A 15,389-nucleotide genomic window follows, 5' to 3' on the forward strand; every position below is an offset into this window, starting at 1 on the left:
TCCATGGGTTCTACCACAGGTGCTGCCTGGCCACCAGTAGTGCTGCTATTTCCGCCTCCACTGCCAGGGAACGCACCTGGCAAGTCCGAGTGCGGCACTGGCATTCCCTCAGGCACCCCACCGGCTTCAATCCCAGCACGGCAAATGGGGCAGGTCCCGTTGACATTCAGCCAGTGTTTAATGCATTCGTCATGAAACAGATGCTTGCACGGCAACTCAACGACCTCCTCTCCCTGCTTGTACTCGTCCTGGCAGATACTGCAGTCCTCCTTGCGCCCAGCCTCCTCGCCCGTCACCGCCCGCAGCCTCAGTTCCTTGATCGCGTCCTCGCTAGCCGGCGGCGGTGCATGGGCGCTCTGGTTCTGCTCCATCAGCTGCGTGATGACATCATCCAGCGACCGCTGGTTCCACACATAGTCACCCAGATTGCCCACGGGAAACCCAAACGACGCCTGCCCACGCGGACCCCCCAGCGCCCCCATCAACGACGATAGCAGGTTGCCCAGGCTCAGCGGCGCATTCTCCTCTGGGTCAATAAACATTGGCCGCGCTGGCCGCTCCTGAGATTCCGTGCTGCCGCGCGGCGAACCGCCCAGCGACCCAAATGACACCGACACCTGCGCCCCGTTGTTGAGATTCGACGTGAACGTCCGCATCCCTGAAAACCCCTGCGCATTGCCCCCGGGCGTTTCTGCCGTTGGTGGTTCCGCCTCCTGACTGTCGGCTGTGCCAGCTGCGCCTGCCGGCCCCATGATGTGCGTAAGAATCTCCTGCAGCATGCCTTGCAGCTCCTGGTTATAGTTGCCCGCTCCGCCAAACTCCCGCTCCATCTCGTCGTCCTCGCCCGTGTCTGCCGCAAACTCTCGCGGGTCGTTCGACGTATCAATCTATGGCTCCCACACACATACCGTGGTTTTTAGCAATCAGGAAATTGACCATTGAAAAGTTCCACGTCACTCTTATTTCAGTCCGCTTCCTTACTTCTTCGACAAAGTCGCCGTGGCACCGCGGGCACACCGGGTGCGGCGCCATCATTGGCACGATTTCCTGCTGGCATTGGTGGCACCAGTACTCGCGCGCCCGACTGGGCCTCGGTTGTGTCTGCTCCGGATTCGACATTTTTAAATGGAACGAAAAAGAAAGCCTCGGTACTATTACAAGAGCTAGGAGAGCGATGGCTGAGCTGTAAAAAGGGCGTCTGCTTGGAGTCCGCTCAGTTGCTTGTGGCGATCGCAAGCTAACGCGCCTGCTGATCAGATCTGATTCCGCACATGTGACGGGGACGTGTGGCCGTGGGTGAATTGTGAACGCCTATGCGGGGGAGGGGAAGGGGGGATGCGAGCGGGACAACATTGCGAATGTTGATGCACACAATCAGAGACCGAGGGTGAAGGCGATGTATGCAGGCTCATGTCTGGTCGGGGACTGCCATTCTTTTTCAGTTCCTCAATGATTTTCGTCCCCTTCTATTTATTTACAATAATTTTTGTGCCTGGCGCCTTTATATCTCTTTTTCGTCATCACTCGCGTGTATTCAACCTTCTTTTTTTCTCCATCCACAGTGATACATATCATACATTATTTATTGCGATCAGTCGATATACAAGGAAATTCTCTAGCCGCCCCACACGCCGACTTTTCTTTACCATCCTCTGTCGTTTTTCACTTTTTCAGCTATGTGGGATGCAGAGTTTACCAGGCGAGTGCGCGCCGCTTCGTTCCACGAAAACAGCGGCAGCGAGCCCTCAGAGCCCCGTGCTCGGCACCGAAGTAGCGCATCCGATGCCAGCGACCCGGTAGGCGTCGTAACCCGATCAATGGCACGGCGGCGTGAAGCCGAGCAGCAGCAGCAGCAGCTCCAAGAGCCAACCCCGCCACTACTGCCTAACCACAGCAGCAGCCCGACCAGCCGGTACGTGCGACGGTCGCCGCAGTTCAACTACGACCGGTTCATCCCAACACGCGCCAACGAAGCGGCCGACTACATTGGGCTTGTGCGCGCTAGCTCGCCCACAATTGCCGGTAGCGGGCTGCTTTTAGAGCAGCGCATAGCAACCGACACAGCAAACCGCACCTACGACGCGATGCTGCGCTCCGAGCTCCTCAACGACCACACGCCAATAGCCAATGCACCCAAACCAAAATCGCCGATCACCCGGCGGGCGTTGCGCGCCCAGCTGCCGCCGACCTCTCCCCAGTTGCCCTCCCTGGCCATGCCCTGGTCGAGCAGCCAGGCGGGCAGTAGCCGGCCCAATACGCCGCCGGCCAGCCCCGGGCATTCGCCGGTGTTTGCGTACAAGTCGCCACGCCGCACATTGTCCAAGTCCGGCCGCACTATGCTAGACCGCGCCTCACCGGTCCACGAGGCGTACCAGATGTCGCCAGTCAAGCCCGAGACCCGCCGCATGCTCAAGCCGCAACCCGCGGTCCGCCGGCTGCCGCGCGACCCCATCAAGGTCCTGGATGCGCCTGGCATCAGCGACGACTACTACCTGAACCTGCTCGACTGGTCGATCAAGGACAAGGTTGCTGTGGCGCTCGGCTCGGCTGTATTCCTGTGGGACGCCAGGACAAGCCATGTCCGTGAGCTGTTCGACTCGGATGACCAGATAACATCCGTGAAATGGGCCGAGCGCGGGCGCCACCTCGCCATCGGCACAAATTCCGGAACCGTGCAAATCTGGGATACAGAAAGATCCGTGAAGATCCGAGACTTTGCTGGACACACGCGTCGCGTCGGCTCGCTCGACTGGAACTCCACCACCATCAGCTCCGGCAGCCGCGACAAGCGCATTATAAACCGCGACACGCGCATGCGCCAGGCCGCCGTTGTGTCGACGTACTATGGACATATGCAGGAGGTCTGCGGTCTGCGCTGGTCGCCCGACAAGACGCAGCTGGCCAGCGGCGGCAACGACAACCAGCTGCTGATCTGGGATATCCGAAGCACCCCGCTGAATGCGCTGATGCACGTCGACGAGCCCGAAATCGCCCCCGGCGCCCGTATGTTCCGCCGCCCGCTCTTCCGTCTCACTCACCATACTGCCGCTGTCAAGGCCCTGGCATGGTCGCCGACGCGTCGCGGCCTATTGGCTAGCGGCGGCGGCTCCGGCGACAAGACCATCCGGTTCTGGGATTCAACCACTGGCCGTCAGGTCTCGTGCACGGACTCGGGGTCGCAGGTCTGCAATCTGAGCTGGGCCAGGGATGGCTCGGAGCTCGTCAGCTCGCATGGGTTCTCGCAGAACCACGTTGTCGTGTGGGATTACCCGGCCATGAAGCCCGTGGGTGTGTTACGTGGCCATACGGGCCGTGTACTGTATATGGCGCATAGCCCTGATGGCCAGACTGTGGTGACTGCGGCGCCCGACGAGACCCTGCGGTTCTGGAACGTGTTTCCGAAGCCTGTGCTGCCGAATGCCGGCCTGGCGCTGCTGGGAGCCAGTGCCAGTGGTCTGATGCTGGATCTAGCTCCTGTGCGCTGAATTTTGTTGTGAATAAAGCTACTATGTTCTTGGAGCGGGGAAGGAATTGGCGGGCTCTCTCCGCACACTCAATACGCCGGCATCAATACCCGTCCTCCCCAATTTTATAGCCTCCTGTTTGCAACTGGGTGAGCAGCCACCATCTTGCTTCCTTCCGCCTCTCTTTGCCTCTATTAGGTTTATCTCGGTTGGAAATTTGCACCTACACTTTCTCTATTTCGCCAATTCCGCTGAATGGTTCGAACGCATTCTGAAGGCCAGGGCTCAAAACGACACAGCTCAAGTACGTAACCTCAGCAGACCCATCCGCCCTGTCTATCACACATCTTCCGGCTCGTGCTCACTCGCTAACACTATCAACACACTTTTTATCGCTTTTTTGCCCTAGTGAAAGGAAAAAAGCACTTGGTCAGGGTAAGCTGTGGAAACTGCCCGGACACCGCCTCGTCCCTCTACCGGGTGTACGTGATGGCTGCAATGTGAATGCTGAAGATACGCTTCTTTTTATATAGAACTTTGACCCAGAGACACATGGCTACGACGATTTCACCCGCCTGAACCGGGCGCTGAAGAAGATCGGGCTGTACTGCAAGGAAATGGATGGTGACGGCAACTGCCTATTCAGGTAACCTAACCACAACGGCTTCATTGAAGCCCCTAAATATAGACACCTGCATTTCATTTAACGAGGCATTACTTAGAGCCCTGGCGGACCAGGTGGATGGGACCCCTGATACGCACTCGCGGCACCGCGTAGCCGTGTGCGACTACATGGATCAGCATGCGGACGAATTCGCGCCGTTCATCGACGAATCGCAGCCGTTTCCGCAGTATGTGTACAATATGCGGCGACTGGGTGTGTTTGCGGGCAATCTGGAGCTGGTGGCGTTTGCGCGCAACTACCGCGTCGACATAAAAGTGTACCAGCTCGGCGGCAACGTGTTTGTCATCAGCGGGGCGCCGTCCGACCAGCCCAACAGCACGCAGCGCAATATGCCGCCGGTGCATATCGCCTACCATTCGTACGAGCACTACTCGTCGGTGCGCAACCGGCATGGCCCGCACAACGGCCTGCCAAAGATTAAAGCAAGTAGTCAGGACAGCATTGCGCCGCCGCTGGATGACCAGGCAGGCGTGGTATTGCCAAAGGCCGCGGTGAAGGCGCGCCCAAGCACGCATGACTCGCGCGCACACTGTATTATAATGTAGACTAAAAACGTAGTGAATGCCATTTGGAATAAAATGCGCGGCGGTCTCCCATGTGTAGGTAGCAGCTCCGGAGCCTGGAGATGGCGGGGATTCGGATGACGACTTTGCAAGAAGAGCAGCGGATGAGAGCTCGCCCATGACGCCGATGGAGAAGATTGTCATGGATTCGACTGGCGTGCTGAATCATGCGCTGGTGCGCCGTCTACTGCAGGAACAGGACCAGGACCAAGTGATTGAGGCACTGGTAGAGTGGATGGCCAAAGACGACAGCTCTTGGTGGGCTACAGACGGACCAGCAAACTACAATGGTCCGGATCAGCCAATCGAGCCAAAAGAACTAAAGGAGTCGGAGGAGTCCGAGGAACACAAGGACCAACACGAGCAACACTCACAAAAAGTGTCAAAGAAGCCAACAAAAGGTGCCGCACGCCAAAAGAAGGCCGAGTCGAAGAAGCAGCGCAAGGAAATGGCCAAGATCAAGAAACGCAAGGCGCACCAAAAGCAGCAACAGCAACAGGCGACGACAACGACAGCCGCGAGCAACGCAGAGGAGATTGACATTTCAAAGCACATGAAGCAGGTCTACATTTAAAAGAAAGATTTAGAACATGTCCGCAACAAGATACGCCCAGGCAGCCAGTGCCGCGGCGCTGCGCCTGAGCTGGCCCGCATCAATGACCTCCATACGGTCGCTGTTGGCGTGGTGGTGGCGGAAGTAATGGTCCTCCCAGTGCGGCTCCAGCGGGGTCAGGTTGCCCTCGGGGCTCAGGCTTAACACACCCGCGCACGGCACGCCGGCATTGCACAGACCCATAATGTCCTCGCCAGGCGCATCCTCCACGACCGTGATGTTGCCAGCGCCCAGGACCTTGATGAGATCCTGGCCGTAGTTGACCAGGTTGCTGACCAGCTTCTTGTCGGCCTGGACAGCCAGCCCCCAGGGCTCAAACACGCCAATGTCGCTTTCAAACGCAAACCGGTGCTTGTGGATCTCGTCCTTGTGTGCCTCCAGGTATGCGTTGGCGCCGCGCTGCAGCGTCTCCTCGTTGTTCCACATGACGACGCGGATCGTGCGACGCGCCGCACGGCCTTCCTTGGCGATCAGCCGCGCGGCCTCCCAGGCCAAAAACGCACCGGCACCGTCGTCCATAGCACCGACGCCGACATCCCACGAATCAAAGTGGCCCGACAGCAGCACGATCTCGTCCGGGTACTCGGCGCCCTTGAAGTCAACGATGATGTTGGACGACTGCTTGGAGGACTCGGTGAACTTGTTGTTCATAACCAGCTTGGCGCGCGGGAACACGTGGTCGGCAGACTTGCCTGCAAGCGCCCGCCTGTACATGCGCTCAATGAGCCCGGCATCGGCCGGCGAGACCGATGCTGCTGGGATTGACGCCCGGATCGAGTTGCCCGTATGCACCGAGTCCACCGACGAGTCAGGCGTCGCCGACTGCACCAGCACAGCAAGCGCGCCGAGCTTGGCTGCCTGCTGGGCGCCGCCACCGCGGAACTTCACTACCCTGTCGTATCCTGAAAAGTGCATGTTGAACAGCACGATGTTGCCCGAGATCACGTCGGAGCCAAGCGCTGCCAGCTCCTCGAACGAGTGCACGGGAATGATCTTGGCCTCGATGCCCTGCGGTGGGGTAGATACGGAGTTGCCGAGTCCGAGCACGGGGATGTCGATGAAGCCCGAGGGCCGCGTGGGCGCAAACAGCCGCAGCGACTCGCTGCCGCGCACCCACTGGTTGACCCACACAGGCTCGGCCCAGGCCGTCAGATTCGTGTCCTCCTGCTTGATTGTCTTGAGGACCCACTCGGCGCTCCGGTCGTATCCGTCGCTGCCCGTCATGCGGTGCCCATACAGGTCTGTCATCTCCGCCAGCCGGTCCCACGCAACCGTGTTGTTTTCGTCAAACCCCGCGTCAAGCAGGTTCTCGACCGTCAGCAGCGTCTCGGTGCCTGTACCGATAGTCGTCGGCGTGAAGGTCGCTGGGTTTATCTTCGTCGGGTCGTACATTCCGCACTTGATGAATGCGATTAGTCCGCCAATCATCAAGAGCCCGCCTGCCAGTACCATCAGGCGCTTGGAGCTGCCGGGCACGCTGCTGTCCAGTGGACGCGGAGCCAGCGGCGTGTAACCGTTGCTGGAGACGGCCAGGGCTGGCTCACCGATATCCTCGTAGGGAGGGGTGTCGATGAACGGCTTCTTTTCGTTCAGGTCGATGGACGATCTCTTTTCACCCATGTCGATGGACGCGTGCTCGCTGTGCGTGCTGGTGGTGTGCGTGGTGCCGCCTGGAGGCTGCGACGACGCTGGTGCCGCTTCGGCCGACTGGCGCGCAAGGACCTCGGACCGCAGAGGCGGCAGTCCCCAAGGCACAGGCTTCTTTTCATCGGGAATCATCTTACACATAAAGGAATACAGGAATGAATGCTAGAAATAATATGGAGATAGAAAGTGCAGTAGGAAAAAACGTGTATAGCGGAGGAGAAGAGGGGAAGGATGAGAAGCCATTGCGTGACTTTATAACTGGTATCGTGGCCATGCTGAAAATCGCCAACAACGCCGCACCCGGTTTCCTCCTAGCTGTGGACCCCCTCGAAGCATCAGTCATCAGTCCAATTACACACGGAAAAAGCTGTATATTACCGCCTTCAACTAGCACAAGAACAAGAACCACTTCATGTCTAAGAAATCTGCACGATACCCTGTGGGCACCACCGCCAGGCGGGACAGAGCTACTTCTTGTCGGCAGTGAGCCGCTGCTTCTGCTGCTCGCGCTGCTCGTCCTGCCACCTGTGCAGCTCAGCAATGTTGTGCAGCTTGAACCCAAAGATTCTCGGCACATACCGCTGGTCGCTGGGCGCAGGCTTCAGCGACGGGTACACCTGGAACAGCATGTGCGGGAAGCTGGTGCCGAAATGTGCCCCATCAATCATGTTGTGGCGACGCGACTTTGGGTTATACACGTCCTCGCACCGGCAGCAGTACAGCTTGACCGCCTTTTGGTTCGGAATGTCAGTTACGCCCACCGGCAGCAGCTGGTTGCCCTGGCAGTACACGCGCGGGCACCGCCCAAAGTCGCCGCGCTTGTACTTGTCCAGCATCTTCACCAGCCCGCGCGCCGTGATGATGTAGCGTGCATGGATGAGCCCGTACAGGTGCTTTGCCGACCGCTCCACCTGGTCCCGCAGGTCGTCAGACATGGGCTTATCCGGCAGCCGGTCCGTGATCAGCTCCAGCGCCTTCTGGTAGTGCGGCACCTCGAAATTCAGCCCTGTCAGGTTGAACCGGTCCAGAATGTAGTCCTCATCCACATCGCAGTAGTACTCATTGCCCTCCAGCGACATAAACCACTCCACCCAGTACTTGGCAAACTCCGAGTCCGAATCCGTGCTGCTGAGCTCGTTGACTACATGCGGTGCGAAAGGTTAGCACGGCTGCCGCTTCAGAGAATGCTGCGCTAGCGGTCCTAGCGAGGCCGAATCGCAAACTTACTCATGTTTTTGCACTTGGAACTGAAAAAGCGTTAATGGAAATTATACAAAAAGGCGCGCTGAATTGAGGTGGTGCTGGAGTATGCTGCCCCAGGCGCAATGGAAAATGCCTGGCTGAAACTCGAGTTGGTCAGCCGTGCCCACTAGCGTTTTCGATCAAAGCCCGATCAGATCAGGCAATCGGCAGTCCATCGCACCACCGGACAGGCCGCAAAGTTTTGGGACCGGTCTATTTCTGATGTTACTCAACAGACGATGGACCCGCCAAATCAAGATCCAAGCGTGCGACGTGCCCACGCCCATGCCCATGCGGCGGAAGGCTGCATGCTTACACACTGGTTCTTGCGCCTGCACATTGCCAGTCAGCACACAAGTCCACCCCATCCTCGCCATCGATTCCGCCTATTTCAGCGAATCACCGCTGTCGCCGATCTTCTCCCCTCGGCGACCCAAATGCACCCCCTCCCCAAGTGTTTTTTTCTTCTTGGGACACGGTTGATTTTCTGGACCTTCGGCGAGGACGCACTGATGTACCCGCTGGCCGCAGAGCCAGGAGGAACTCTCTTTCTTTTTCTCTTCACGAAAACATTCGCTTCCTCTTATTTATTCGCCCGCATATTGTCTCTTCTGGGTGCCGCCGCTTGACGACTGGGCTCTATTCTTTTGGCTGAAAAATTCCAGTAGAACAGCGCCACGGAATAACAAACACACATACGCGCATTTACTTCTTTCCCTCTTGGTAGCCCGCCTGCTCCCCTGTCCTGCGTCTCTTTCCTTGCAACCCTTCTATTTCCACTCGTTTTATTATTTCCAATTCCAGCAACATGGGAATTCCCAAGATTACCGGGTTCACGCCCACCGCACGCATGTACAAGCTCGGCGTGATGCTGGCTGCCTCGGTAACGGTCTGCTTCACGCTGTGGCTGGTCTCGCACTCGCTCGGTACCCAGACAACCGCCAACCTGCGCACCAGCCTGCCTCTGCCAAACATCCTCAAGGGCAGCCAACAGCAGCAGCAACAGCAGCAGGAGCAGGAGCAGAAAGACATGTACGGGATCACTACCGACTCAATTCCGCCTGCCCGCATCTCGTACGATGAGCCAGTTGCCGGCGAGCGTGTGAACGCCGCCATCGTTGTGCTGGTGCGCAACTCTGAGCTGAACGGCCTGCGCAAGAGCATGCGCATGTTTGAGGATCGCTTCAACCGGCGGTTCAAGTACCCGTACGTGCTGCTGAACGATGAGCCGTTCACACAAGAGTTCAAGGACGGCATCTCGGCGATCACCAAGAACGAGCTGCGCTTTGGCACGCTGAACGAGACCTACTGGGGCTACTCGAAGAGTGTGACGCCTGAGAAGACCGCCGAGAAGCTCGAGTACAACAAGAACCGGTACCTGTACGGTGGCTCGCTGTCATACCGCTTCATGTGCCGCTTCCAGTCGGGTCTGTTCTACAAGCACCCGCTGGTGGCCGACCTGGACTGGTACTGGCGCCTGGAGCCTGACGTCGAGTACTACTGCGACATCGACTACGACCCCTTCGTTTACATGAAGAAGAAGGGCCTCAAGTACGGTTTTACCATTGCGCCGCGCGAGGGCCGCCGGACGGTCGAGACTCTGTGGCACCACACACGCGAGTGGATCAAGAAGAACCCGCATCTGCTGCCCGAGAACTCGCTGGTCAACTGGGTCATGGGCACCGACGGCAACTACAACCTGTGCCATTTCTGGTCCAACTTTGAGATTGTCGATCTGTCGCTGTACCGCAGCGAGGCCTACGAGTCATACTTCAACTACCTCGACGACGCACAGGGCTTCTTCTACGAGCGCTGGGGCGACGCCCCGATCCACTCCATTGCCGCCACCCTGCTCCTGCACAAGGGCCAGATCCACTGGTTCGAGGACATTGGCTACCAGCACCCCGGCAACATGCACTGCCCGCGCGACCCCGCCATGCACGCAAAATGCATTTGCGATCCCGGCAAGGCCTACACGTACCGCTCGGCGTGCCAGACGCGGTTTGCCAAGGTTAACAACATGACCAAGGCCCGCATGCTGGAGATTATCCACGACACCGAGCCCAAGGAGGAGGAAGAGGGCGAGCAGCAAGCGAACGGTGCTGAGCAGCCCAAGAAGCAATAGGCGCGCTACTCCAGCCCCCTCCCTTTGCGATACCGCTGTCTCTCGCGCCTGCCCTGTACCATAGCCCTCCCTCAAAAGTTAGCCCTCTTTCCCGCTCCCTTCAGTAGCCTCCCTCCGCATACATCTTTTTTGGCTGCCTGTCTCCTCATCCTCCCCTTCCTTCACACTGCCAATCCGCCGCTTCCTCCCTTCACCTCCCTCCCAGGCCAATCTCTAGCTCTAGCTTTTTACACTTTTTATCTTCCACTTTTTTCTCCTATAGAAGGAAAAATATACTTTTTTCTCGGAAACTCAACCTTCGATTCTTGAATTCTATGGACTGCCGGTCCCCTAGCAGATAAGATGTACGCTGATGTCGTGTTCATCCACAGCGATCCATGATCTGCGCTTTGTTGTGTATAGTAGCAGCACGCACAGCCAAGTTCGGTCTAGCGAGTGTGTTTGACCTATTTACTTGGTTTGCTGAAGGAGAAAAGCTAATTGCATTTTTGAAATGGGGCTTTGGTTTACTTGCAGCTCGGGAACGCCTGCTTCTTGGACGGAACCTTAGCCAACCGCATCTCCTCGTCACGGCGCCTCTTAAGGCCCGGCAGGATCTTTCCCTTGGACGAGCGCCAGTTGGGGAACACGCTGTCAATGACCTTGTTCGGGTTTTCTCCCTTGTTAAGACGGCCGGTCAACTCCGACGAAGCCAGATTGCCGCACCCAATGTTGAACACCCACGAAGTGAGCGCGCCCCACTGGTTGTCGTTCAGTTTGACATTGGATTTTAGCAACTTGGCAAGGCACGCCGTGTGGACAGCGACATCCTGGCTCATCAGTGCGCTGGCCGTGGCCTGGGTCAACGGGAACTTGTACTTGACCTCCTTGCATCCCTCCTGCTGGCATTTGTGGCCGTATCCGACGGTCTGGAAGCCTGAGGGATCGGGTGAGGGCTGCGGCACGAAGCTCTCGAAAGACTTGATCAGCTTAGTAGCCCTGGCATTGATGCCCTTGCAGTACGTGCCTGTAGGCTTGGGGTTAGGCTTGCTGTCCCCGCCGCTGCATTTCTTAGCGACAAAACCATTCTTTCCTGTCTTGACGTAGTAGTCAGAAACGTAGCAGCCATCCATGGTCCTGTCCCAGATCGTGTTGCCCTTGACGTCTATCCCTGTGGCCTGACACGAGATCTTGATGTCCTGGTTGAGCTTGTATGTCTTCACCACCTTGCCAGATGTACTTGGCGAGGAGCGACAGTTGATAACACTAGCCTTCTGGATAGGGTAGGCACTGGTCAATACGATAGAGGCGAGGAAGGCTGACGCGATGGCAATAAACTTCATTTTTAAAAGGGAGGGTAGATAGTAGTACTTGGATGTCCGTGTTTGTGTTGGCGCTTGTGCTTGTGTGTTTGTGTGTTGATATCGAAGGGACAGAGCGGAGGCGTGGCGGGACCCTTTTATATCTCACGTAGAGATAGCTATAAAGATCATTTCAGAGTCCGACAGTGCAACATCTATTTTTAGCAATCGCCACTAACCAGCAACTATGACCGCATGGCATTGCCAATCACACCCCACATGCACCTTTGTACATGTCGACCATGCTAAATGGCATACCCTATAAGTACAGCAACTACCAAGGAGATTCTAAAAATAAATATTCCGCATATCCCTGCGGAGCATATGGATTATGCTACGTAAGCATGCATATCCGAGTAAGCGGTTCCGGGATATTGTAGCACCGAGAAATCACGCTGCAAAATGGCTCTCACGCAGCCAAAATAGATTGCTGCAGCTGTTTGGAACTTTCCAGGCATGATAGCTGTCCACAGACCATGCTGGATATACCGGTTGACTAAGGAGCAATCGTGCTTATATAGCAGATTATGATGTCATATGCTAAATATAGGCGAAACGGTGTCACCCTCGCTGAAGGTTGCAAGGTGGTTCAATGCTACGTCCAATACTTCAGACATTTTTACTTTCAGGACAACGCTTGCCGACCACGGTACTTTCAGTAGGTTCTCGTCACCATGCTGCCGCTCTCACCATTCCTGGTGCCTAATTATCCAAGGTATCCTGGGCAGTAATAGCCTAGATATGTGTTTATGTCAGGTTGGAATCTAGGGGTGGATGCCGTGAAGGAGAATATACCCAGAACCTTCATGCAGACAGAGTAATTACATGCATTTGATACCTACCTAAAAACACCGCTAGCTGTCAAGTTGTAAGGGTACTTGTGGCACAACAAACTGCCTCAATGCTCACTTTGTATAACCTATCGATATCGATGTCCGAGCAATAGCCGCCATTACATTTAAGTCACACTTCCCATGCAGCACTGCTGCCGCAGTCAAAATCAGGATCAGCAAGACATCATGCCAATACGCCATTATACACGCCACTAATTATACATGGTTGCCTTTATACTGGCGTAGTATATGCTACTATGACATGATGTCGATTCACCAGTGTACAGTCAGCCACAGCGATGTGCAGCACGGATATCTTTTGTGATAAGCAGCCATCAGTATATACTGGAAAGATATAAAGGGGCCTCCTGTGCACTCCTGGCCCGCCTTGCCTTCTGTCATTTCTACGTCAGGTAGTTTCTTAAGAAAAACATTAGCCATGCATTACTTTTTGTATTGTATTCTGTTAGCACTCGCCGGCATTATTGCTGGTGATCCTATTGCAAATGAGCGTGCTAACGAATGCCGTGTTTATACGGTAAAACCAGGCGATTACTGTGACAAGATTGCAGAGGAAGCCAAAATCTCGGTGTTTGGGCTGAAATTATTCAATATTGGCCTGGACTGCAACATGCTGATGGTTGACCAGCGGCTTTGTGTTACTCCCGGAATGCTTCCCTCAAGGAAGCCTCACAAGAACAAAGATGGATCCTGCTATGCTCACAACGTAACTTCTGGTGATACTTGCTACTCCATCGGCAAGCCGCTTGATCTGTCACCATCCGATATTGAAGGGTTTAACAATAGCACCTGGAAGTGGACCGGATGCAATGGGCTCCAGCTTGGGATGGGCATTTGCCTTTCACCCGGCACACCACCGCTGCCCAAAGTCGACCCCAAAGCAGAGTGCGGTCTCACATCAAAGGGAAACAAGACATGTCCACTGAAACTCTGCTGCTCAGAGTATGGATATTGTGGATTCGACGAGGTGTTTTGCAAAAAGCCAACTGGTGCTATAGGCACCGGATGTCAGAGTAACTGCGACATGAGCTGGCCAAAGGATAAAAAGATTTGCTCAGGCACATTGTCAAAAAGAATCGGTTACTACGAATCCTGGGCCGTCAACCGCACCTGCCACAAGTACAAATTCGACAAGATTGACCCTCGTCAGTTCACACACATACACTATGCATTTGGAAATGTCAGCAGCGGCTTTCTACCTACACTCGATGATGACCAGGCAGTGCAGCTCCAGGAGATGCACCAGATGAAACAGATCAACCCGGATCTAAAAATAATTCTGTCATGTAAGTAGCTCGAGAGGTCTCTGCTATTCGCATTGCCATTCACCGCTGTAGCTAACCCTCTACCTGCATGTCTAGTTGGTGGGTGGGCATTCAATGACCCAGGTCCGACAGAGCACCGCTTTTCTGATTTAATATCCAAATCAGACCGCCGCACAAAATTCAACGATGCCATCTCGCAGTGGATCGAGCAGGGTCTCATTGACGGCGTTGACATCGACTTTGAGTACCCGACATCTGGTGAACATGGCGGCCGCAAGCCCGATTACGACAACTATCTCACATGGATTAAAGAGCTACGAGAAAAGATTGGAAAGGCATCGCTGTCCATTGCTGCCCCAGCCAGTCCTTGGTATTTGCGCGGGTTTAGAATTGAGGAAATGACAGAGTACCTTGACTATATCATATTCATGTCATATGACCTACATGGCACATGGGATGCAAACATCACGTCCCTTGGCCCTTATCTCAACCCACACACTAACATGACCGAAATCAGAGACGCGCTCAAAATCATTGAGCGGGCTGGAGTATCGTCAAACAAGATTATGATGGGTCTCGGCTTCTATGGAAGGTAAGTTAACGAGAATCATGGACATAGCAGGGCACAGAAGAAGAAATATCACAAAGCCATTGTCATACAATTAGATCGTTTGCAATGAGAGACCCGGCGTGTAATAATCCTGGATGCATGTTTTCCACTGGAGGCACACCTGGTGAATGCACAGAGACCAGCGGCTATATCTCATACGGAGAGATAAAAGATATGCTTGACAACAGGCAGGCCTACCACGTCCGATATGATGAGCAGGCACTCGTCAATATAATGCTCTATGGCTACAACGACTACGTCTCGTATGACAGCGAAGTATCGCTAAAGGCAAAACTCAAAGAAGCGAAAGATCTGTGTCTCGGTGGAGTCAGCATCTGGGCTATCGATCTTGACGACCGCTACGGGTCGCTCATTTCTGCAGTTTCTGGGCTTCCTTACCAGCCGCTGGATGGGTCTGATGGCGTCGATACATTCGGCGAGGAAGATGAGGATGACGAGGACGTGTTTTTCGACTTTTTCGAAATTCAGGATGTAGGAGATATCAGCGACGACAACTTTTTGAAGCGAATCAAAGTCAGCATGAGTCTCCGCGAGAAAAAGTACATGCGGGACGATTTCTGGGACAACGTCTTTGATGAAGTGAACAGTGTTGTAGAAGAGGTGGGTGGACTGGCGCCAGAACGCATTTACCAACTCTATCTGCTTGCTGGAACACACATGATGCAGCAGCTGATTGACACGGCAAAGGAGGATCTGAAGGACCAGGATATGAAGGGAAAGTGGCAAAAGAAGTATCAGAAATATATGCGTGGGAGGGTTGATGAACAGGTAAGCTAGTGTTTCCTCAGCATGTAAAACTAATGCTGTGTCGCTAACCAAAACATCTCATAGCTTGCCGATGTGTGCTACGAGCACGGCGAATGGTTTACATGCAAAGAGTAAGTACACAGAGAGCAATTCCATAACGAAGCACGGCAAATATTCTGACGATTTTGTTTACTTTAGCATGTATCAACACAA

General features: G+C 55.1%; 8 protein-coding genes across 8 annotated transcripts; 4 read left to right on the top strand and 4 right to left on the bottom strand.

Moving 5' to 3' along the window:
• Positions 1-128: 128 nt before the first annotated feature.
• Positions 129-431, bottom strand: DL89DRAFT_208613 (uncharacterized protein; the record flags this gene model as incomplete). Its single annotated transcript, XM_040884140.1, has 1 exon — positions 129-431. A coding segment is annotated over one exon (303 nt), but the record flags the coding sequence as incomplete, so codon positions are not given.
• Positions 432-1,627: 1,196 nt separating this feature from the next.
• DL89DRAFT_264505 (WD40 repeat-like protein) lies at positions 1,628-3,520 on the top strand. The gene has a single exon (XM_040886277.1). The coding sequence runs from the start codon at positions 1,818-1,820 to the stop codon at positions 3,483-3,485; it is 1,668 nt and encodes a 555-aa protein (XP_040747904.1). The 5' UTR covers positions 1,628-1,817; the 3' UTR covers positions 3,486-3,520.
• A 153-nt stretch (positions 3,521-3,673) lies between these two features.
• Positions 3,674-5,076, top strand: DL89DRAFT_21442 (cysteine proteinase). Its single transcript, XM_040884267.1, has 3 exons — positions 3,674-3,768; positions 4,011-4,110; positions 4,187-5,076. The coding sequence occupies exons 1-3, from the start codon at positions 3,720-3,722 to the stop codon at positions 4,692-4,694; spliced, it is 657 nt and encodes a 218-aa protein (XP_040747905.1). The 5' UTR covers positions 3,674-3,719; the 3' UTR covers positions 4,695-5,076.
• Positions 4,996-7,187, bottom strand: DL89DRAFT_21390 (Zn-dependent exopeptidase). Its single transcript, XM_040884255.1, has one exon. It carries the CDS (start codon positions 7,111-7,113, stop codon positions 5,296-5,298), a length of 1,818 nt encoding a protein of 605 aa, XP_040747906.1. The 5' UTR covers positions 7,114-7,187; the 3' UTR covers positions 4,996-5,295.
• A 252-nt stretch (positions 7,188-7,439) lies between these two features.
• DL89DRAFT_273825 (uncharacterized protein) lies at positions 7,440-8,591 on the bottom strand (the record flags this gene model as incomplete). Its single annotated transcript, XM_040889110.1, has 2 exons — positions 7,440-8,100; positions 8,578-8,591. The coding sequence occupies 2 exons, from the start codon at positions 8,589-8,591 to the stop codon at positions 7,440-7,442; spliced, it is 675 nt and encodes a 224-aa protein (XP_040747907.1).
• Positions 8,592-8,740: 149 nt separating this feature from the next.
• DL89DRAFT_264510 (glycosyl transferase) lies at positions 8,741-10,630 on the top strand. Its single transcript, XM_040886278.1, has one exon. The coding sequence runs from the start codon at positions 9,023-9,025 to the stop codon at positions 10,337-10,339; it is 1,317 nt and encodes a 438-aa protein (XP_040747908.1). The 5' UTR covers positions 8,741-9,022; the 3' UTR covers positions 10,340-10,630.
• Positions 10,631-10,676: 46 nt separating this feature from the next.
• On the bottom strand, positions 10,677-11,736 carry DL89DRAFT_264511 (glycoside hydrolase family 24 protein). Its single transcript, XM_040886279.1, has one exon. The coding sequence runs from the start codon at positions 11,659-11,661 to the stop codon at positions 10,846-10,848; it is 816 nt and encodes a 271-aa protein (XP_040747909.1). The 5' UTR covers positions 11,662-11,736; the 3' UTR covers positions 10,677-10,845.
• Positions 11,737-13,359: 1,623 nt separating this feature from the next.
• Positions 13,360-15,206, top strand: DL89DRAFT_219846 (uncharacterized protein; the record flags this gene model as incomplete). The annotated part of the gene is made up of 4 exons (XM_040884415.1): positions 13,360-13,652; positions 13,719-13,819; positions 13,895-14,390; positions 14,465-15,206. 4 exons carry the CDS (start codon positions 13,360-13,362, stop codon positions 15,204-15,206), a joined length of 1,632 nt encoding a protein of 543 aa, XP_040747910.1.
• Positions 15,207-15,389: the final 183 nt, after the last annotated feature.

The sequence above is a fragment of the Linderina pennispora genome (assembly GCF_002104995.1).
Source record: "Linderina pennispora strain ATCC 12442 chromosome Unknown DL89scaffold_1, whole genome shotgun sequence".
NCBI classification, from domain to species: Eukaryota; Fungi; Kickxellomycota; class Kickxellomycetes; order Kickxellales; family Kickxellaceae; genus Linderina; species Linderina pennispora.

Excerpts from the sequence above, each read along its gene's own strand:
- DL89DRAFT_264510 (XM_040886278.1), top strand. The coding sequence starts at position 9,023 with ATGGGAATTCCCAAGATTACCGGGTTCACGCCCACCGCACGCATGTAC.
- DL89DRAFT_21442 (XM_040884267.1), top strand. The coding sequence starts at position 3,720 with ATGGTTCGAACGCATTCTGAAGGCCAGGGCTCAAAACGACACAGCTCA. Across the intron at positions 3,769-4,010 it reads CTCAAAACGACACAGCTCAA|AGACACATGGCTACGACGAT; the intron begins GTACGTAACCTC and ends ACTTTGACCCAG. Across the intron at positions 4,111-4,186 it reads GACGGCAACTGCCTATTCAG|AGCCCTGGCGGACCAGGTGG; the intron begins GTAACCTAACCA and ends GGCATTACTTAG.
- DL89DRAFT_264505 (XM_040886277.1), top strand. The coding sequence starts at position 1,818 with ATGGCACGGCGGCGTGAAGCCGAGCAGCAGCAGCAGCAGCTCCAAGAG.
- DL89DRAFT_21390 (XM_040884255.1), bottom strand. The coding sequence starts at position 7,113 with ATGTGTAAGATGATTCCCGATGAAAAGAAGCCTGTGCCTTGGGGACTG.
- DL89DRAFT_264511 (XM_040886279.1), bottom strand. The coding sequence starts at position 11,661 with ATGAAGTTTATTGCCATCGCGTCAGCCTTCCTCGCCTCTATCGTATTG.